The sequence below is a fragment of the Poecilia reticulata genome, linkage group LG11 (assembly GCF_000633615.1).
Source record: "Poecilia reticulata strain Guanapo linkage group LG11, Guppy_female_1.0+MT, whole genome shotgun sequence".
NCBI classification, from domain to species: domain Eukaryota; kingdom Metazoa; phylum Chordata; class Actinopteri; order Cyprinodontiformes; family Poeciliidae; genus Poecilia; species Poecilia reticulata.
In genome coordinates, this window is record NC_024341.1 from 24,804,942 (window position 1) to 24,827,333 (window position 22,392).

Sequence of the window (22,392 nt, forward strand, 5' to 3'; positions counted from 1 at the left end):
CCATAAAGAACTTCAAATCGTGACTCATCTGACCACAGAACAGTCGTCCATTTTGCTTCAGTCCATTTTAAATCACTCCTGGCCCAGTGCAAATGGCTGAGCTGGTGGAGTTTAGAAATGGTTTCCCCTTTGCACTGTAGAGTTTCAGCTGCAGCGGCGGATGGATTGTGTTCACTGACGATGCTTTCTGGAAGTATTCCTGAGCTCATGCTGTCATTTCCTAGACAGTGGAATTCCTGTTTGAGGTGCAGTGACGTTTAAGGGCCCGGAGATCACAAGCATCCAGTAGAGTTTTACGGCCTTGACCCTCACGCACAACGATTGTTCTCTGAATCTGTTGATGATGTTATGCACAATTGATGATGATAACTTAAAAGTCTTTGCTATTTTACTCTGGGTAACACCATTCTGGTATTGCTGCAATCAATCAATCAAATTTTATTTGTATAGCACATTTCAGCAGCAAGGCATTTCAAAGTGCTTTACATAATTAAAATAAAAACAGCAAGTGATAGTGAATAAATAGTGAGAAAGAAAGAGATAAAAAAAAAAGATGAAAACATTAAAACCTGCACCCTTTTAGGACTTCAGTTAAACATAGTTTAACTGGGATTCTAACCCTCAGGGACTTTAGTCAAAAACACAGTTTGACAAGGACTGCAACCTCTAGGTTTTTAGTTGAAACTCCGTCAACTGGGACTCTAAACCCCGTAGAACTTTAGTTAAACGTCGGTTAACTGGGATTCTAACCCTCAGGGACTTTAGTCAAAAACACCGTTTGACAAGGACTCCAACCTTTAGGTTTTTAGTTGAACTCTGTCAACTGGGACTCTAAACCCCGCAGAACTTTAGTCTTTAGTTAGACGTCGTTTAACTGGGACGTTTTCCGGGGGGCTTTACATCATTAAAACGTAGAAAAGAAATAAAAAGAAATTAAAAACAAAGACATAAAAACATGGAAGACATCAAAACCCGCACTCTAACCCTAATTTAGCCATAAGCAACTCTTTCTGTACAACACCATCTTTCTGTGATCCTCTTACCATCTTGGCTTCAGAGAGACACAGACGCTCTAAGAAGCTCTTTTTATACCCAATCATGTTGTCAATTGACCCAATTAGTGTTAATTGGTCTTCCAGCTGTTTGTTATACGTTCAATTTCCTTGAACGTATAACAAACTTGAACGTATATTGCTACTTGTCCCAGCTTTTTTGGGATTTGTAGACACTGTGAAATTGTGAATCAACATATTTTTCCTTTAAAATGTTACATTTACTCAGATTAAACTTTTCATCTGCCATCTATGTTCTATTACAAATAAAATATTGACATTTGCCATCTCCACATCATTGCATTCAGTTTTTATTCACAATTTGTTTAGTGTCCCAACATTTTTGGAATCCGGTTTGTATTTCGTATTTGTGTTCAAAACATTAATTTCACCCACTTTCAAATGCATGTTTTTTCTCAATGTCTTGTTATGTCCCGACTCAATTATCAAAATGTTGAATAATTTCAGGTTTTTTACGTATGTTTTCCACACAGGCGAGTCGTGTTTGTGTCATACTGGAAGAACTGGTCAGTCTGGGAACGTTTCCATGGCGATTCTGTTTAGAAAACACCTTGAAACAAACAGCTCACTCTTTCCCATTTTCCAATTTTATTCACCTTTGTCAAAAACAATTTTACAAAGAAACATTTCACCTTAAAGTCAGACACAAATTTCTGATTTTGAAAATATTGAGGAAACATCCTTAAAAGGAAGAGAAACATAACAAAGAGAAAGTTAACGTAAATAAATGAAACCTTTAAAGGAAACGCAACCTAAACAACTTAAAAAACATGTAAAAACTTTCATCCTACAGTTTCTGATCAACCGCTGTAAATGTATAACTTTGACACAAACATCAAGAAGCCAAATAAAACTGATGGAGTCATGTGTTTTTTAAAATTAATCATTTTTAAGATAGCAGAAAAAGAAAGATGGGCGGCTAAAACGAAACCAAACAACTACCTAGAAATACGAAAAGAAATGTTTAAAGACCAAACGCGTTCTATTTGGCTTCTACAGCATTAATTTTAAATCAGCAGAAAGAAATACTTTCCAGATCTTATTTCAATGTTAAAACTAAAATATATCGTACTTTATGTAATATCTACCATTAGATTAGCTTAGCATGTTTAACAGCTAGCTACTGAGAATGACAATTACTTATCTGTCTTTTGTTTGCAAAAATAACCTCAGTTTTCTTTCTTGAATACTTGGAAAATGTGTCACATGTGCGATAGAAAGATATGTGGGTTTTTTTCTATATTGTGAGCTAGCTAGCAAGCTAGCCGTTTTGCAAGTCACCGGTCAAGAAAATGTTGAATTTAAGATTAAGTTTCCAGTTTCTAACATACTGAGTTGAAGTAGAAATGCGTATTAAGCTCCTTTTTACTTTGAATTAATAATATATGTCATTAAAAACAAACGGCACTTTGGCAAACATTTGCTACTGCATTTATCTTACATTAGGTTAGCTAATCTAACTCGGCTAAACCAAACGCAGAAAACTTAATCCGGCTCTATAAGTGTATTTGTGTGACCAGAAATACTCTGGCATGCCTTTAAAAAAATTTAATAAAGAAAAGTGGAATATATGTCACAAATAAGACTGAAACTTGTTCTACATTTACAGAAAACCAAACCAGCATTTACTTATTTCGGTTAACGTTAGCCTGTTAGTTCCCAAGAAGAGGGTTAAAATCTTTTAAGCTAAAGCAAGAGTAAGTCAGAAATATTTCAGTTTCTGGTTTCTGAGATAAAATGCAAACAAAGCTCATTTTTCCCCCCCAAATTAATGCAGCACATCTGAAACAAATAGCATTTTGTGCCGTCATCTTACAATAGCTTAGCTTGGCCAAGCTAGTCAAGGTAATTGCTGAAAAACGGTTAAATATGTCTTTTAAAAAATCCTTTGTGTGATAAAAAAAGACAAATCAAATTATGTTAACACTTGGTATTAATGTGTTGTATCTGGATTTTCTTTTTCTATATTTAGACAGACGTAAAATAACAACTTCCTGTTTATTTTAGCTAAACGTAGCCAATCACCAAGGCTTAAATCTGTTCCAAGAGCAAAATGTTTACGTTTCAATACAAAATCCGTAAAGTTGTAAGAACACAGAATTTGCAAATGTGTTGCAAAAAATTTAGATTTTAGCTTAATTTCCAGTTAATTTAATTTTTAGGAATTAAATTATGTAAAAATCACTTTAAAACATGCATGAAAAACAAAGATCTAGTGCTAGAACGTGTATGATGGTGCTATGTGTCTGTAAGCTCTTTTTTCTGGAGTATTAAACCATGAAGTTGGCAGCCAGGAGAGAAAACATGGCGACCGCTGCCAGGCTGAGGGCGGAGGCGCCGGGCAGGCCGGGCGCCGCGTTGCACAGGTTGGTGTTGCAGCAGGTTTTGGTCATTTTGTAGATGGTGGTGTTGGAGGTGCCGGGTAAGTTCACGTTCTCCGTCTGGTTGCATTTTGCCACTTCAAGGCAGCCCTTCATTTTGATTTTCACATCACCTGTAGAAGAATAAAAAACACTATTTAGGTTTGACTATCAACCAGTAAATCCATTTTCAACCCATTTCAATGAAAGTTGTTCAACTTGTGGCTTTTTGGGGTATTTAAGTCGTGTTTAAAGTCACTTTAGTTGTTGAACAAAAAGTATTTGGGATTTTTTTGTGTGTCGTACAGACGGTGAGAGTGAACATTTTCTACATATACTTTTCCCCCCAATGGTTTTCTCAAGATAAATTAATTTCTTGATTGTTTTCTCAAAATAACGATTTCATTTCCTGATGGATTGAGTCAAGTTTCTGACTTTTGTACGAGTTAATTACCTGATTTTTATAGTTTTCTCAAGATAATGAGTTAATTTCCCATTGGTTATCTGAAAATAACCAGTTAATTTCTGGTTGGTTTTCTCAGAATAACGAGTTAATCGATCAGAAGATGATAGTTGTGTGTTAACGCCGATTCCCTCTTCCTGCACAAAGACATGCATGAAGCGGTCATGCAGGTAAAATCTTGTTTTGCTTGTGCTCGTTCCCTTCAGTGGCAAAGTGTTTAACTCCAAGTGATTGTAAATTTAAAACCACCACCGGAGACATAATGGCAAAAGAAAATGACACATCAGATTTTAAAATCTTGACATGATTGTTTAGTGATTTTGAAGGTTTATGTGCCAGGAAACAAAGTGAGGATGACTGGCAGGAAAACGAGTCAGAGAATTTACGGTAAACAGAATCCAAGTCGACATCCTGGTTCAGGTTTATATGTGTATAAAAACTAATAATAATAAAATACCTGCTGATATTTTGTGAATGAACTGTTAGTTTTTAAATTGTAGCCGTTTTTCACACCATCACATTTCTATTTTCCTCATTCTTTCTTAAACAAAACCACTTTATATCCATGTGGTTGTTTAATTCATGAAAATATTTAACTACAACAAAAAATAAACAGATAAAGAAACAAATATATTTAAACTCCATTTATAATTGACCTAGATTATATATTATCTGAAAATGCTGTTTTACTCATATAGACACTTACAGAAATATGATAAATTTTCTGTTGCATAACATTTATTCATGTTACACAAGATTTGCATGATGTTGATTCTATTTTAATTATTTGTTTCAGTGTTTTTAAGCCAGTAGTACAACTTGATCATGTTTTTGTGTGTGTTGCTATTTATGGGACATTTTTTAAGTGCTGTAAGACACACTGATGTCATAAGCATTGTGTCTGTTTATTGCTGATAAGCTAAGAGAAACTTATAGAGATAAAATGTCAGTGGAAACGAGCAGAAAAAATATGAATAAAACCCAAGACACTTAATTTCAGCTGCAGCATTTTCCCTAAAATCAAGTTCTACTTTCCCTTCGTTTTTTTTTCTTGCTAGGTAGCAAGGCTATATTACCAGCTAGTTCTTTGTGTTTCTTTTAAGCACAAAGATAAACTTTTCATTGACAAAAGTCCCACAAAAAAATAAAACTGAGTAATCCTACCACAACAAAATGTAAGACTTGTTATCTAAGGCCAACTTAATTTTTTTTTAAAATGAATTTAAGACATTTTAAGGCCGTCATTTTACATACATAAATGTAAGACTCCCTGAAGACGGAGGGTTGGAGAGTTAATGTAAACCCAAAATCATTGCCGAGCATAAAGAACCAAAATGGCTGCCTCATATTTGGGTGGCGAGAGGGAAATGTGATGACTTCTCGGTACATATCCTGCGGATATTTTTTGAAAGTTCACTTCCTGTTACATTTGAGAGCAATCCACCTCTCAGATTAAACAGGATTAAGGTTTTGCCCTGCAAAAACACTAAATCTTACCAAATATTTCTGGTCTAGTTTCTAGTGAAAACATCTTACTACACTTGGAATATGACAAAACTAAATTACAAGTAACTTAGCAAGACAGAGGCTTATTTTAAGTAAACAATTCCTTAGTATTGATGAAAAAGTACTTGATCCACAGGCAGATAAATTAACTTAAAACAAAACATTTTCCTCATGTTTCTAGTAAAATGATCTGCCAGTGAAACTAGATCTTGGTTGCTAGGCGACGGGCTGCCGTTGCTAGGTAACGGCGCTAGTGGAACTAGCACTTTATCAATATTAAGGAATTATTTACTTAAAACAAGTCATGATATCTTGTTGAAAAGCTACTTTTGAGTTAGTTTCATCTTATTTCTTGTTTTTCCTTGATTTTTTATTTTTAGTAAGACACAGGAATTGTTTTGAGTAAATAATTCCTTAATATTGATTAATTTAAAAAAAATTATTTCCATTAGCAGATTATTTCACTTCTAACAAGATATTTTCTCCATGTTACAAGTTAATTTATCTCCCAATGCAGCCAGTACTTTTTCATTAATATCAAGGAATTATTTAGTTAAAACGGGTCCATTTCTTGCCAAAAAGTGTATACCAAGATATTTGCACTAGAAACCAGACCAAAGTTACTCGATAGGTGGAGTGGAGTGTCTTTGACTGGGTTTAAATCCAGCTGAGATGCTCTTACTGTTGGAAAATACACCAACATGGCCGACTGAAAATGTTCCAACATTCCTCCACAGCAATAAAAGCGACTCTGTGCCACAAAGGCCGGCCGGCCCAACCAGTTACTGGGTATGGGGAGGAGCCGGTGGAGCCAATGCCTGGAAACCACACCACCACCACCACCATGTTCTGCTGATAAACATTTCCTTAAAAAACAAATTAGTCACCCAGCGGTTCAGGAATGCGGTTGTGAATGATTATCTCATCACGGCGAGGCGTTTTTGATGAGTGACTCACCCGTTCCCCCTTCGCCGCTGAAGCAGCGCTCCCCGACGTTACACATGGTTTTTGTGGTCAAGCAGAGGTTCCACAGGCCAATGCTGCATTTGTAGCATTCCAGGTTTTGACCTGTTGGGTTTGAGGAATCAAGGGTTCGGGGAAAGAGACAGAAAGGAGGAGAAGAAATGTTTACTTGTAAATAGATGAGTACAGCAAGTTACTGACAGCAGAACCGCTTGTTTGGATCAGAGCAGGAAACCAACAGAGGTGTTTAAAAAAATAAAAATAAAAAATGAGGAAGAGCAGAAACGATTTCAGTCCTTTAAAAGGCGGCTAAAGTATGAAACGATAACAAACCTGTCACAATGAACACGGACATTATTTGAAACAAAACTTAAAAATTATTGGCAACAATATGAACATGCTTTGATTTAAACCAAGGTGTCCAAAGTGCGGTCCGAGGGCCATTTGTGGCCCTCTGGATAATTTTTTGTGGCTTCCCAACTGCAGTTCTGGAGGAATGGACAATTTTTCAAATTTCTTTTAGATTGACAAATTTTACTGACAAATAAAATAATCTTAAAATTACACACAAAAAAATTGGTATAGCACAAGTTTCTAATTCATTGGCCAGGTTTTTGTATTATAGGACCACAAAACATTCAGTAACTTAACTGACCCCAATATTACTAAACCTTTTTAATTTTTGCATCTAAAAAAATATTACATTTGCGTCAATAAAATCTTTATTAAAATAATAAATGACAATTTTTTTTAAATTTAATTTGATAAATGAAAACAGTTTGGACACTACTGATCGATCTAAACCTAATTTAATTGTAGCTCTGGTTGTTTGTTTAGGATCATTCTGCTGGTGATGAACCTCCACAACCCCACAGCATGATGCTGCCACCACCATGCTACACATAGCATAATGAAAGTTCCCCCACGGCCTTTAATGACCTTCTTTCATAACATTCTCTAGCTTTAAATGGCGCTGCAGCTTTCTCCACGTCTCTCTTCCTCCTCATTGTTAAGTTTGATTCTTGCCCTCTTATCTGCACGCTCACTTACAACCGCAGCACATAAGACTGGCAGATTGTGTTGGATAAAGTAATCATGAGAGGCTGCAGAGGGAGGAATAGATAAAAACAAAATGTGCTTCACTTGGTGTCATCGTTAAGACGTCTGAGTGAAGCCCTGCGCTGAACGGTGACGGATTCTCTGCATCCAAAATGAGTTTGTGCTGCATCATTGGGTATTAAACCTTTTTATTTCCTTGTGTCTTAAGTTTGAATGACAAATAAATCTCAGGGTCTGGGATCTTACAGACTTTATAAACCACATCATAAAGTTTTATGTTTACTAATTTTCTTGAACAGAACCATGAGGCCGGAAGAGAACAACTGGACTTGTATACAAGTTAAATAAATAGAGAAAGTCTCTGCTTACGGATTGGGTGACCAGCTCTGAGGCGAGCTAGCTAGCCATCTAGTCAACTGTCCAGGTAGCTAGAAAAGGCACATCTAGCTAGTTAGCTACCCAGCTAGCTAGCTATGTAGCTAGATACATAGCTAGGCGACTTCTGATGGGAGCTAGCTGACCAGCTAGTTAGCTAGCCAACTCTCTAGGTGGTGTGGAGAAATAAGTGAGTTTTGTATATTTTGAGTATCAAACATAAAGCTTCATATTGCAACACTGTGTTAAACCCTTTACAAACTTGTATCCACATTATAGTTTGAAATGTTTCGGCTCAGGATAAGATGAATAACCCAGTTTGTACCACAGTTAGATAAGGAGCACAAGAACAGGATGCAGCGGGTCAGAATGTTCTAGCAGCAGAATAAAAGGTGAAACATCTAAGAAAACACAACTCCTTAAATGGTTAGCAGCCAAGAGGGGAGAGTTTCATGCAGTCTGAGAGGATCTGTATAGTTTGTGTGTAAGGGGACAGCTGGAGGGGTTCGCGACGTCTCGGGGTGCGAGGCTGAGAGATGAAAGTATGAGGTCCTCGCACTCAGACACGACCTCCTCCTCAGGGACGCATCGCTGGTCGTGTTTGTGGGTGAGTCGTGTCTCCATTTGGCCAAATGCATGGATTTAATAAATGTTGAGTGGTTTTACATTCTGGTTTGTGGCTCATTTTTGTGTCTTGCCTGAAATATCTAAGACCCGGGTAGAGATACGAGTTTCTGAAGCGATGGTTGTTTCCGTCTCTCAACAATGGATAGAAATGGCACAACTAGCTAGCTAGGTGACTTCTGATGGGAGTTAGCTAGATAATTAACCAACTATCTGGCTAATTAGGTGTGCATTTTCTTGCCAACTATTTAAATAGCTAGATGGTAAACTGTATAGCCAACTATCTAGATAGTTGAGCCTTTCTAGTGCTTTTTCTGGTTATCTAGCTAGATATCCATCTAGCTAAGTAGTTAGACAGATGGCGTTTTGTTCTTTTGTGTAGTTGAGTCACTGGGTGTTTAGCAGAAGGACTGCATTGCTTCGCATTCTGGTTTTTCTTCATTCCTCTGATGAGTTTCATCCTCCTGGTAGCCGGAGGCCAAAAGGTGCATCAGGGTCAGGATGATCTCTCTCGAAACTGAAGCCTCTGCAACCCAACTGTGTGATGGAAATGCTTCTTACTATTTAAGTTTTACTTTTGGACACGGTTTATTACATGAACCTGGCATAAAAACCGCTATTACTCCTGATTTGTAATTAAATTCCCAGAGGCCAAGAAACGAAGGATAGGACTAGAGACGTTTTAGGACTTTAAGGTTTCTTTAAAAACAAATGATGGCATTAAAAGGAAGGTATGTTGGCATGTAAAAGATCTGAAAACACACTGATGAGCTCAAGATAAAACTCGGTTTGGGATTTTCCAAGATGAAACATTTCCGTGTTGGATTTGTTACAAATTTAGAAGCAGGAAGCAGCGAGACGAGGCAGCTATAAATACAACTCTAATCAACCTAAATAAATAAAACCACTGGAGCAAAGAAGCTCTTAACAGCACAATAGAGGAAAACTTTATTTAATTCATCCTGATCCAAGTTTTGATTGATGTTGGATTAAAATAAAGGTTTATCTGCTGTTTCTTTGGAGAAAAATCCAGATTTTACTCATGAGTTTCTAATCATTTAGTTTTTTTCCCACTGACAAGCAACCCAGCATGTCTGGATGTTAACATGGATACATTTCAAGTGTTAAATCATGAAATTGTTGCCGTTTTTACAACAAACGGGGCTTTATCAGCTAAAAAGTAATAAAATTACAGTTTTTTTCCTTCCTCTGAGATTCAACTTTATTTTTAAGTTAATCTTTAGCAGAAGTTACTTTAGAAATTGATTGAACTTTGGTGCTTCAAACGTGTAGTTTTCAATTCCCGTCATTTACTGCACGTCTTGCCTTCCTTCTTCCTGTTCAGCTGCTGGTGAGCGACAGAAACCTTTAAAAAAACAACTGTGGTGAACTGGTTTTACTGTCAGGAAGACGTACGGAGAATGCAGCTTTTCTGGCTTCACAGTCAGTGACTATGTCACAGCATTGAAACAATAAACATGATTTCATCTCACATCTAGATGTCTGTGTACAAAATATGCAGATTTGGGGACAAACACACCACTTTGTGTTGCTAAAAGGTTAATCAGGGGTATCCAAAGTGCAGCGCATGGGCCAACTGTGGCCATTTGATTCATTCTGTGAGGTCCGATCTAAATCTGGTCCTCTGAAATTTTCCATGGAGAGTTTTTCATCTTCTTAAAACGGTGAATTGTTAAGTAAAACACCAGTTTTTATTTAATCTTGTTGCATTGAATAGAACGCAGTTGGACACATTCATTCATTATATTTGACTAAATACAGCAAAAATTGTTGATTCACATTTTGGGAATAAACTAGAAACATTTTATAGACTTTTAAAAAAAAATGGAGAATAACAAGGCCAAATAATGGTAAATGTACAATGTTAGATGTGTTATTTATCGTTGTGCAGGCAAAAAAAAAAGATTTAAAAATTATATTTTTGAGTTTCAATTTGGGGAGAAAAAAAAAAGTACTCAATACTTTCAACTTGTGGATTTTGACAAAAAGTTTGGACATCCCTGGATTAAATCGTCTGACTGTAAAATCATAAAAATCCTCGACTATAAATAGAAATAAAACAAAGTTTTTCTCCAATGTTGCTTTAAATGTAAAACATATTTTACCAGCTGCTGAACCAGAAAATAATAGAAACTGAACCATAACTACATTTGTTTTTAATTCAGGTTTTGTCTTTGCCGCCATGTTGAGCCGCTTGTTGCCATGTTTGGCTCACCGTATGTGTGATTAAACACCAACAATGAAACGGCATGTTTTAGCAGAACCAGTTGGCCCAGTTATCATCCCAGTATCTTGTGACTGGTGGAAAGTACGTCATTAAAATAGTTACAGACTGTTCCTTCCTTTGTGACCAGTTCTGATTTATGAGTCAGAGATACAAGCGTTCAAATGGATCATTACTTACACTTTGAACCTGAAGCATAATTGTTTTTCTTTGGTTTATTCAAATATTAAAATTTCACTGTATTTCTACAAGTTTTTATTAACATATCCCAAGATCAAGTTTCAGAGTTCCACATTCATTTGGCTAAAATGATTTAGCTAAATAAACACAAAGCGAAAAACACAAAATCTTACCAAATATTTGTAGTGGAAAGACTACAAAACACTTTAAATAAGACAAAGTAACTTAAAAGTAACTTTTAAGCAAGATGAGAAAATAATTCCTTAATATTGATGGAAAAATACTAGATCCACTGGCAGATAAATAAACTTATAACAAGAAATTTCCCCGTGTTTCTAGTGAAATAATCTGCCAGTGGAATAGAACTGGGTTGCTAGGTGACGGTTCGAGCTTGGCTGGCGTTGCTAGGTAACGGCACCAGTGGAACTAGCACTTTTTATTTCCTAAAACAAAGCTCTCTATCTTGTTGAAAAGTTACTTTTAAGTAAACTAGACTAAAAATACTTGACGAGTTTTGTGTTTTTGCAGTGTGTGTCAAAGTTCAGTGGGTCACCCAGAAGTTTCAACACGACGTGAAATAATCTGCCACTGGATCCAAGACTTTTTCATCAATATATTAAGGCCTGCAGTGTAAATGTAACCAGATTAATCCGTCATCAAGTTATGAATTAAACGCAACTCTGAACAGGAAGGACTTGAGATTTAAAGAAATCAGTGTTTCGGCTGTTTTTGCATTAGTTTATTCCAGATTTGTGTTGCATTGAAGCTGTTCTTTAATGCGTTTTGGTGCCAAGCCGTTCTGTGATTTATAAACTAAAGTGTTTAAAAATGTGTTCCCTGAGCTACAGACTGTAGACCTGGAAGTTTAAACAAACCCGTCAGAACCGGTCCGACTTCATTCCGGTCAAGACGAAGCGGTGAAACGCTTCCAGTGCCACTTTCACAAGTACATTTTGTGAAGATCGCAGAGTTCTGGCCCAAAATGTGACAACTTTAAAAGTAGAAATGTTTTATCTGAACGCCGTCAAAATGGATGAATGAAGCAATGGCTGATGGGAAATGTTGAGTTTAAAATATGGACAAAATAAACCAATCTATCCTGGTTTTATTTATTTTTATTTAATCCTGGTGATGTGTTGAACTCTACTTGAAATACAGACTTTAAATTCCTAAAATGTTAAACTTTGATTGTGAGAACGAATTTATAGTTATCATTTCCTAACAATCTTTGATTATTGGAAACTGTTAACTGAAATATTTATTTTTGGTATTTTGTGGTGAAATACGACACAGAGAACTACTTGTGAAGAAAACGATAAATGAGCAGTAAAAAAACAAAAGGAGTTAAACTTGGACCCGTATGAAGGATAAATAATTCCTGTAGAAACGTTTGCTGAGGGCTTGAAGGAAGACATGAAGTCCAGTCCAACTTCATACCACAGATGAGATAAAAGATGTTTTTTAGTGCGACTGTCACTTTAAAAATACATTTTGTGAAGAATGTAGCCGTTTAAAACGTGACTGGACCTGAAATGTTTATTACATGTTCATGTTTTGAAACATGAAATGTTTTAACGTCGACGCAGCAAGTTTGGGCCTTAAAAATGAGAAGAATTTAATCAGATGCTTTAGAAAAGTATACAGAAAATGTATGTAAAAGTTAAAAATGAACAAAAAATAGAACAAGCTGTTGAATTTATTTAATTTGTAGATTTTAAAACACCTGATTTCAAGAGCTTTTTTAACCCCTAATTTTGATATATTTTGGATTTCTTTCCCCCCCACCCCCCTTTTAAATTGGTCATGATCGATTATTATTTGACATTTCTGGAAGCCTTTTTTATTTAACCCTGCTGATTTTTCTCTTATTTTTACTTTTACCAGCAAAAAAAGTGACGATACTGAAAAAGAAAGAAACAACAACACACCCAAGTAAAAACTGTTTAGAGGAAATAAACAACATCTGAGAGTAAAACCAGAGTCACGCATCCTTTGGTTTGTTTTAGGTTAAATAAACAGAAATGATTCATTAATTAATCAAATTTCCAATCCATCACAGGACAAAAGACCATGAACACATTCATTCATAAGAACATTCAGAAACTAATCAGTCACAGAAAATTTGTGAAAAAAATCAACTGAAATACGAGCAAAACTATTGATCAGAAAACCTGATTCCTCACATGCAAAATGTAAAGATCAATACTTTGATCATTTTTCTTTGACATTTTCTGAAGTTGGCAGATGTTTTCCTTAAAGAAAAATACTATAAATTCTGTTGTAGTACTCGTTTAATCTCATCTCACTGCAAAAACACAAAATCTGACCAAGTATTTTGGTCTAATTTTGACATCAAAATGTCTTAATACAATTAAAATAAGACAACACTAACTTACAAGTAGCTTTTCTGCAACAAATGGGAGCTTTTTGAAGTAAATAACCACTTACTATTGGTTTAAAGAAAATACCTGATCCACTGGCAGATAAATCAATTTAAAACAAAACATTTTCCTCGTGTTTTTAGTGAAATAATCTGCCAGTGGAACTAGAACTCGGTTGCTAGGCGACAGGCTGGGCTTGGCTGGCGTTGCTAGGTAACGGCGCCATTTTAACTAGAACTTTCTCACCAATATTAAGGAATTATTTACGTAAAACAAGCTGCTATATCTTGCTGAAAAGTTTTTTGTCTTATTTCAGGTGCACTAAGAAACGAAATTTTGTGTTTTTTCTGATTATTTTTCTATAAATGTCTTGTTATAATTTAAATAATCCACCAGTTGAATTAGTAATTTTTAATCAATATTAAGTAGTTATTTAATTAAAACAAGCTCCTACATGTTACTGAAAAGTCACTTGTGTTTTTTTTCAAGTGTACTTATGTATCGACACTTAAAATAGATGTTGTGTTTTTGCAGTGCTGCTTGTGCCTCTTTAATTTTGAGCAACAAATACTTTTATTACTGCTGTGGGCATTTCCACAGCATGTCATCTATCAAATCTTTAAAGCAAATAAACATTTGCTTATGAAGTAAACTAAAACTAATTAAGTTGCGTTGTACTTCTTGACGGTTAATTAAAGTACTTTATAGTTAAAGTACTTGCATAAGAAAGTTGAAGTTCACCCATGTTTCTGTAAAGGATGGTGATTCAGCGCTCGCTGCGCCGGTTTTGGCTGCACCCAGGCTTTTGTTGCTCCTCGTAATGCGCACTTTGAACGTAGTTTTGGAGTCTAAATAAGTAACAAGTGGAACTTAAATTAAGGATTTTTAAAAATAAAAATCTGAAAAGTGTGGCAAGTCAATATTTTTGTTGAATCACCTTTCTTTATAGGAGGAAGTGTCACATTTAGAAACAGGAAGTCGTCTTTGCATAATATCTCAGATTGGATGGGAGGCAGATGAACATCAAATTTCAAGTTGAATTTAACAGAAAAAAAAAATTGGACTTTGACTAGGCCAGAAACCTGGCCTATTCCATTGTGTCTGAGTTTTTGTTTCTTGTTTTTAGCTTCCCGCCTCTGCTAAAGGGAAGGATCCCACAGCATGATACTGCCACCATGTTTGTATTTTCAGTTCTTTCCTAAGCCAAGTATTTCGGACAACTTATTTCATCTTTCTGTTGTTGATCATTTATTTCTGGAGTGTGTAAATAATATCCGTTTGTTCGCCTGAGCTGCAAAGTTTCAACGTTTTTTTGTTTCTCTTTTCTCCGTTTAGGTAAACGTAAAGTTATTTTAAAAAATCATTTATTTCACTATCACAGAGTGATTTGTGTCAGTTTATTACATAAAAACTATTCAAACAATGACTGGTAAATGTTCTAGACTTGAATAAAACCAGCAGCCTTGTTGGCATTAATGTTATAGTTTTGTTTGTGCGTTTTAATTCTTTGTTATATTTGTAAAATGTTATAAATCTTGAGGCTGATTATCTTAATTTTGTGTTTTAACTTTATTTGTGGTTTTAGTGATTTCATTTTTAGAGCAAGTGAAATTGGCACCAGAGCACAAAGAAAAAGAAATTAAAATATATTTTTTTTAAAACAGAAAAATCACAAGTGTGCCAATAATATACAATATTATATACAATTAATAATATATTTAACTTTGCATTTCCAGACAGTCTTATTGATGGGATTGTCTTTTTAGTCATGTTTGCAAACGTATGATTTCGGAAAATCTGTATTTCGAGACAAAAAGTAGTCCATAGGATTAATCTAAAAAAATAAAACATTCATTTTGGTTTGTGTTGATAATATATCTGACTTAATCTTGTTTTGCAGTCACTGAAGCATTTTGTGTTTCCTTTAAACATCATATTTAGTTATTTTAAAAGTCCAAACTACTCAGAAACTAATTATTGACTTAATGAGATGAAGCTTTGTGGCCAGAGTTTATGGAACAACATTCGCTCCAACGTAGATGAAACACAAAAAAACAGAGATAATAGTAACATAATTTCCTTGTAGTTTTCATTATTCTTATTTTCTGTCAGACTGAAACCCCAGAGGCCTGAAAACGGCGTCAGGTGTTTTCTGCCCCGCCCGTCGCCCAGCAGTAAACCTCAGCGCTCAGCAATGCAGCCGGACGGCTGCATGCCTCTCCTCCCTCTACAGTCTCTGGATCCGGTCGGACCCGATCCGGCACGCCTTCCCGGCTCTGTTCGGGTCCAGACACGCTCTGACGCAAAGCGAGCTTTGTTCCCAGAGATGTTTCCGTCAGTGACAAAACCAGGCGCATAGTTTCCAAGAGGCTGAAAGACGAAATTCATTGTTTGTTTCTCACCAGATGATCAGAGGTTGTTACGTTTGTTACGTTTACTTTATCTAAAAAGATTTAAAAAAAAGATAAGTTTAGGAGTATTTCTACTGTTACTTGAGGAAAATGTCTGGATTTTCTACCCACTGAATGAAAAAAAACAAACATAATTTAGCCATAAATTCACCATAAACAGACACACAGCTGCAGTGTAAACTTTAATTAGTTTTTATTAAACTTATTCTCAGCTTTGGAAACAATTTATCTTTGCCTAATTTTGTAAGGAAATGAGATTAATTTTAGATTTTACTGGAACGTTAATACGTCACTTCCAGAACCGTCTTCACTCCTGGAGCAGGAAGAGACGCCCCTTTAAATGAAAAGCTTCTTAAATTAGAAAAGGGGCTGGGAAAGTTTGTTTGTTTTTGTACAAAAACATTCAAACCTTTTTTAAAAAAATTATCCAGACAAAACAAACCAACTCATTTTATTTTAAGCTGAGTAATATAATCACATCATACTCATAATTCCTGAGAATTAAACCATAATCTAACTTTACACCGTTCAACAATGAGCAATTCTTAATTTTATTCCCATTTAACCTTTATTTAAAGATTAACTAAACAGAAAAGGTTTTATTTTTATTCTGTTAAGAGTTGTAAGCTTTGAAAACTCACTTCCATCTAATTTTGAGACCAGAACTGACTTTAAAATGAAGATGAACTAAAATTGTATTAATTTTAACCGTTTTTCATTCAGTAGCTTTAAATACATTGTTTTGTTTTTTACCCTTTTACTGATTTAAGATCAACTTTTAAAGGTACTTCTAATGATGCGAATTGGCTACAAACACCATAGATCTGTTTTTGTATCCATTCCTATCAAATAAAAGTTTAAATACTCAGAAATATTAAATTTAGGGCATGACAACAACATAAACAGCTACAGAAGTGAAGTAAGTGAGTTTAGAGGCCTGGTTGGTGTTACTGGACCATTTTAATCAGCCTTTAAAAGCCTCGTCATTCTGACCCGGTTGTTATATTTATGCGTGTAAAGGAGCACTTTATACATAAATCACATATGAAAGTTTTTAATTGTCATTTTTTTGCATCAGGAAGTTGTTAGAATTAAACATTTTCCATTTGTAGATAAATTATTATACAACACTATAGAGGTGATGTCATCAGTTGTCAAGCAGAACTTAGAAATGTCACCTGGGTGTACTTAGTTTAATCACTGAAGGGCCCTCCATTATGGCTTCATGTTTTGTGTAGTTTTGTAAACTTAAACTTGGATTGCAATAATTTCAGAACCCAGTAAAGATCAGATTATTTATATAATTACACCCTAGCATTAGCAACGGGTGTACTTTCTTTTTGTATGGAGAGGAGTCCAAATGAAAAGCATTTCTGTCTCTAAACAAGCGGCCCGTTTTAGATAATAGGTGTGGCACCGATGAGTTCCTGGTGTTATGCTGCCCCCTGGTGTTCGGTCAACAGAACTGCAAGCTTCAAAACTAAAACAAACTCTTAAGAGAAAAAAACCCGGAAAAGACAGCCAAAATAAAGGCAGGTGCAGTTAAATTAATTACAATAAAATAAAGAAGGAACAAAATGGTCAGTTTAATTCATGATCAAACTAAGAGTGAATCATTTTGGCAGCATTTTGGCACCTTGAAAAACAAAAATGCGTCTGTTAAACCTGAGGGCGTTTGTGTTGCAATCACTTTTAAGTAGTTTGCTTCCAGTTGAAACAAGTTCTGTTCAGGTGTCAACTTATTTGTTTCTGTGTTCAGGTGAAGTCAAGAGGGAGTTGGATCCCAAGTTAGAAAACAAAAATAATCCAGTAAGCTGTGACTCTGAGAATGAGCTGAAACTGAGAGACGCTCCGTGAGTCAGACTGTGGAAACATTTTAGGTCCAGTCAGTGGGTAAACAAGATCATCACGTGAAACGTTAAGCAAACGTCGTTTCCAAAGCTTCTTTGTCGAGGAAATAATTATGTGTACATTGCAATTAAAAAAAAACAAGCAACAGGGGCAATTTAATCTGCACGGGTGCTAATTAAATACTTTGTTTTCTTATTTGATTTGAATGGGAAGAAAATTAAAAGCTGAAATCTATAAAAAGAAAAAAAAATGAAGTTTTTCTAAAATTAAGACAAAAGCTTTTCCTAAAACATGGTAGGAGAAATGTACAATTTTGTTCACGGAGACGAAATAATTAGTTTCATTTGTCGTTTCTTTTCTTTTGTGTATTTATTTGGGTATTAAAGTGTTAAATGTTGATTAGAAGTTAAAGTTGTGTTTTTGTAGATTATGTCATCACCAATATATTACTTGAAAATGTCTCAAAATAATCTTTTTACCGTTTATCGCAATAAGTTCAGGGAGAATTTATTGTCCAGCTAAATTTGCTATCATGACAGATTAATACACTTTAAATAAGACAAAACTGACTTATAAGTGACATTTCTGCGACATATAGTAGCTTATTTTAGGTAAATAATTCATTAATACTGGTTCTAAAAAGGTACTAGCTCCACTGGCAGTTTATTACACTTATAAGACATTTTTCCATTAGATTAAATAAATATACCAGTGGAACTAGAACTTTTTAATCAATATTAAGGGATTACTTACTTAAAACAAGCTCATATACCTTTCAGAAATGTTGCTGTAACTTTTGTCTTACGTCAAGTGAATTAAAAGATTTTCAGTAGAAACTAAAGCACAAACACAAGAAAGCAGTAAAACTAAACAGTTTTTAAGTAACTGGATACAAAGTACATCCAAGAGCTACTAAATCAACAGCCACCTTGTTTTATTTTTCCTTCTCTGGAAAAGTCGTGACATAACAGGCTCAAAGTTACATGGAGGTGAAACTTTGTGCTTGTTTTTCTGGCAGTCGTTTGGGGAAACCTCCCAGCAGCCTGTGACATGTTGATTCCTGCAGCTAGCATGGCTGAAACCAGCCACTTCCCTAAACCTGGCCTCCTGGTCAATTCCCAAATAACTTTATCTGCATTTGTGACTCAATCTTCTGTCACAAAGTAACATATATTTAGGCTCAGCAACGTGGGAGTGAGGTCAGTGCCCTGACCTGGAGCGAAGAAAAACAGACACGATGGGAATATACCGCCCCTCTCTTACGGTGTGGTCTGAAATATGAGAGCGAGTCAAGATGGTGGAAGAAACCCCAAGAGCAAAACAAAACCGGGACACAATGGATGCAGGACAGATGGTATATTTGAATGTCCTCTGTGTTTAAGGAATGCGAGAAGGCAACTTTTACAAGTTGCAGAGTTTCTCAGGCAAGGGTTGCCAAGTCGGGACATGATTCACCGATTTTAAAGAGTGTAGAAAAAAATACTGCAGCGAAACTCAAACACGATGCCTCACCCCGACCTGCAAAAACAGCATTAAAGTGAATCCAGCAGAGCACAGGCTGCAGAAAAACCTAAGCTCCGCCTTTCATCCATCAGTTACTGACACTGGTGGATCTGTAAAGAAACATATAAAGGTTAAACTGACTCTTCACAGGTTGCACAAACTGAAGTTAGCTTTTCATTATAAAATATTTCTTATTTTATTGTGTACTGTGTTCATGTATGTTTATACTTTGCTTTGTAAATAAAAAACACTAATAGAGTCATCTCTGACTGATTTATTGGACTCCAGACATTGGAATTAGCAAATGTATTAACAAGCTATATCACCTTTAGCCTACAAAATAAAGGAACTGCTAACTTTAGCTTAGCAAATATGTCATTCAACTACAATTACTCAGAGCGTTGAATCTTTTTTTTTTTTTAAATAAAATTAGTCATTTCTGACTCATTTATTGGTTATTATGTTCTGGAAACCAGTAAATCAGTAAATTGTCATGTTAAAACATTTGGCTAAAGCTAATATTGTTAGCAAGCAACATTAGCTTTAGCCTACAAAAATAAACAACCTGTTAGCTTTAGCATAGCAAATATCTCCAGAACTGATTTCTTTACTATTCATTAAACTAGTGCAACAAAGCTACAATTGCCCAGTAGATTATTCAAACTGAAGTTTGGATTGGACTTCTCATTAGCATAATAAAAAAAATTATGCAATTTATTGTGTACTATGTTTATGTGTAACAGGGTTTTATTATGAATGTGAAGCTTTTTTTTCTTTATTTATTTATGCGAGTCAACAAGTTGTTTCTCCGAGCATTTATTAGTGGTTTAAATTCGTTAACGTTGCTCTTGGCAGTTGGTGGTTACCGTAGCAACCAGTAACTGACAGCTCCTCCCCTTACCCCCCTCCCTCACCCCAGGTTTCTGTTGCTGTTTGTAACCATTTAGGATCAGTTCTGAGTTTTCTTGACAAATATTATATTTTAAAATACATTTGAGACAAATGTAATGATATATAGTGTTTTATGAGTAATTTTGCTATGTTTTGTATATGTTTAACTGTTAATGTCAATTTTAGCTAGGTTTAATTTTAAAAATGCTGCTAACCGCTGCTAACTGCTCATTGGAAGCTATTGCTTTGTAGTTTGTTTAGAGTTATTTATTATATTTTATATAATGTACAGGGGCAGAAGCTGCTGGCCTAAAGTTAACCACCATCTTGATTTCCTCTTTTGTTAGAATAAATACATTGAACCTGAGGCAACATAAGGATTATGTATGTATGCTTTGTAAATAAAATACACTATATATTGGAATTGTAATAAAACATGGAACTAACAAGTGATGTTAGCATTAGCCTACTACATCAACAACCTGCTAGTGCCAAAATTGTTAAATAAAAGAAATGTAAAGATTTAAAACTAGCCCAGAAGGAGACTGAACGTTGAGTTGTACAACAGTTGCCCTTGAAATAAGGAATTTTTCAGTTGGCCACAATAACAATTCAAAACTTATTTATTGCTGCCACAACTCACAGCATGATGTTACCCATTTAGCAAAACTGCACCAACAATCAGCTCCTTTTGCCTTATCCCACAACATTCATCTTTTATCATCCAATAACTGCACCACTGCATGTGACCCATTTTTGGTAAGTTATGCAAGACGTTTCAAGCAGACTACATAAAAAACGAACCCACCTCGAATTGCAAAACTGCAGCAAAAATTCACTGAAACTTCTACGAACAAGACAAATTTTCCCCAGAAGTAAAGTAAGACAGATTTGCTTCTTCTGAACCGCCTGCTCAGGGTAATTTTAAGCCGTTTCTTAATATTCGAAACCAAACCACAACTCCAGCTTATTTATTATGATGCAAGAAAAATAACTGAAAACTCACCCCACCCCTCCCTGTTGCTGTTGTTTATCTCCCTGCCATTTGAAGTGAAATCTGAAACAAAATTGCCTGGAAGGTGCAACCTTTTTCAGTCCTCAGACAACGGAGCTCCTAAATTTCCAATTACAACCACAGATGACACAATTTACCATAATTTAAATGGAAATGTTATTAGGTACACCTCTTCATTTAGTTGATTGTACATACAGCAGCTCAAGGTTAGGTAAACGTTGCCTGGTCTGATGAGTCGCGCTTTTTTTAGACGGCTGGACCACAATTTGGTGTAAACAACCAGAGGCATGAATGCATCATAGTTTTGGTCAATGGTTCAGGCCAAATACAGATGTGGGAGATTTTTACTTGGCGCAGCTGGTCTGAGCGATGTTGCCTTCATTTATTACCCATCTGCTGGTGGCTGTTTTCAGCCAGATAACGCATCAAAATCACCTCCAGTCACACTGTTGGACATGAAAACGAGCTAATCTGCTCTCCAATGGCGTCAACAGAGGGCAGATCAAAAACTCAAAGAACATCCTGATGCTACCAAATTTAATTATCTGGTCAAAATAAACCAGAGTTTTACAGCTTGTTGGATCTGTGCCATGACGATTTTAAGCATCTCTTAACTTTAAAAGTATCTTAGCTAGTTATACCTCATACAGTGGAAAGTTTTTTAAACCTTAAAAAGGACTTTATGAAAACCATGTAATCTTTTCAAAATCCAACACAATCGTTATATTTGCAACATCCAAATAAATTAATGCTAAAAAGAAATGTAACTTGGTTACCAAAATCCAAATTAATCTTTAAAAAAATGCCTTCCGTGTCAAACGACCCCACCCAAACGTGACGGCGTTTTATTCATAATTGGCTGAAAGTTTTTTTGTTTTGTTGTTTGTTTGTTTTATTGGATCTTGTTTATTTCTGACTCATCAGCTGAACACACCCAGCCTGAAACCTGAAGCCAAAAAGATGAAGTTTGGACTCCAAACAAAACCAACCTGACTAAATTTGAACCACATTTTATGTAAAGGAGACGAAATAATGTGGTATTTCACATAAAGGTAAATGATGATGTGACCTCATTAACTGAAAAAAAAAAAAACAGTGTAAAACTGTTAATTCTAATTTTAAAACCTCCAAACCTGTCCTTGGGGCGAATTATGGCACAAATTGTAATCATAAGTAAAAAGCAGTAGGAAAAAAAGGTGATAAATTGCCGTTTCTTCATGCACTCTGACCGATGAAACAGTTATCTTCGATTAATTTCATTGATTAAATTAATTAGCCACTGCTTACCGACTGCAAAGGCGAGTCCGGCGACGAAGACAAAAACGATTCTGTTCATCTTTGGAGAAAAGTCGAGGAAAAACAAACAAATAAAAAGTTGTCAGGAGAGGAGACTCTTGGGAGGAGACGGAAAAGGCGCTGCGTGTCTGTGGAAACTCAGACCGTTATGATCCGGGAGGAACAGCAGAGTTTTTCCGACATGGAGGCTTTTATA

General features: G+C 35.5%; 1 protein-coding gene across 1 annotated transcript; it reads right to left on the reverse strand.

Annotated features, from left to right (window-relative positions):
• Positions 1–1,837: 1,837 nt before the first annotated feature.
• LOC103472903 (sperm acrosome membrane-associated protein 4-like) lies at positions 1,838–22,382 on the reverse strand. The gene is made up of 3 exons (XM_008422771.1): positions 22,188–22,382; positions 6,360–6,470; positions 1,838–3,567 (listed from the first exon to the last, which is right to left on the reverse strand). The coding sequence occupies exons 1-3, from the start codon at positions 22,234–22,236 to the stop codon at positions 3,344–3,346; spliced, it is 384 nt and encodes a 127-aa protein (XP_008420993.1). The 5' UTR covers positions 22,237–22,382; the 3' UTR covers positions 1,838–3,343.
• Positions 22,383–22,392: the final 10 nt, after the last annotated feature.

Bases quoted from the DNA above. Each gene is read 5' to 3' on its own strand.
- LOC103472903 (XM_008422771.1), bottom strand. From the start codon at position 22,236: ATGAACAGAATCGTTTTTGTCTTCGTCGCCGGACTCGCCTTTGCAGTC. The intron at 6,471-22,187 runs GTAAGCAGTGGC...CAAACCCAACAG, and splicing joins CGGACTCGCCTTTGCAGTCG to GTCAAAACCTGGAATGCTAC. The intron at 3,568-6,359 runs GTGAGTCACTCA...ATTCTTCTACAG, and splicing joins CAGCGGCGAAGGGGGAACGG to GTGATGTGAAAATCAAAATG.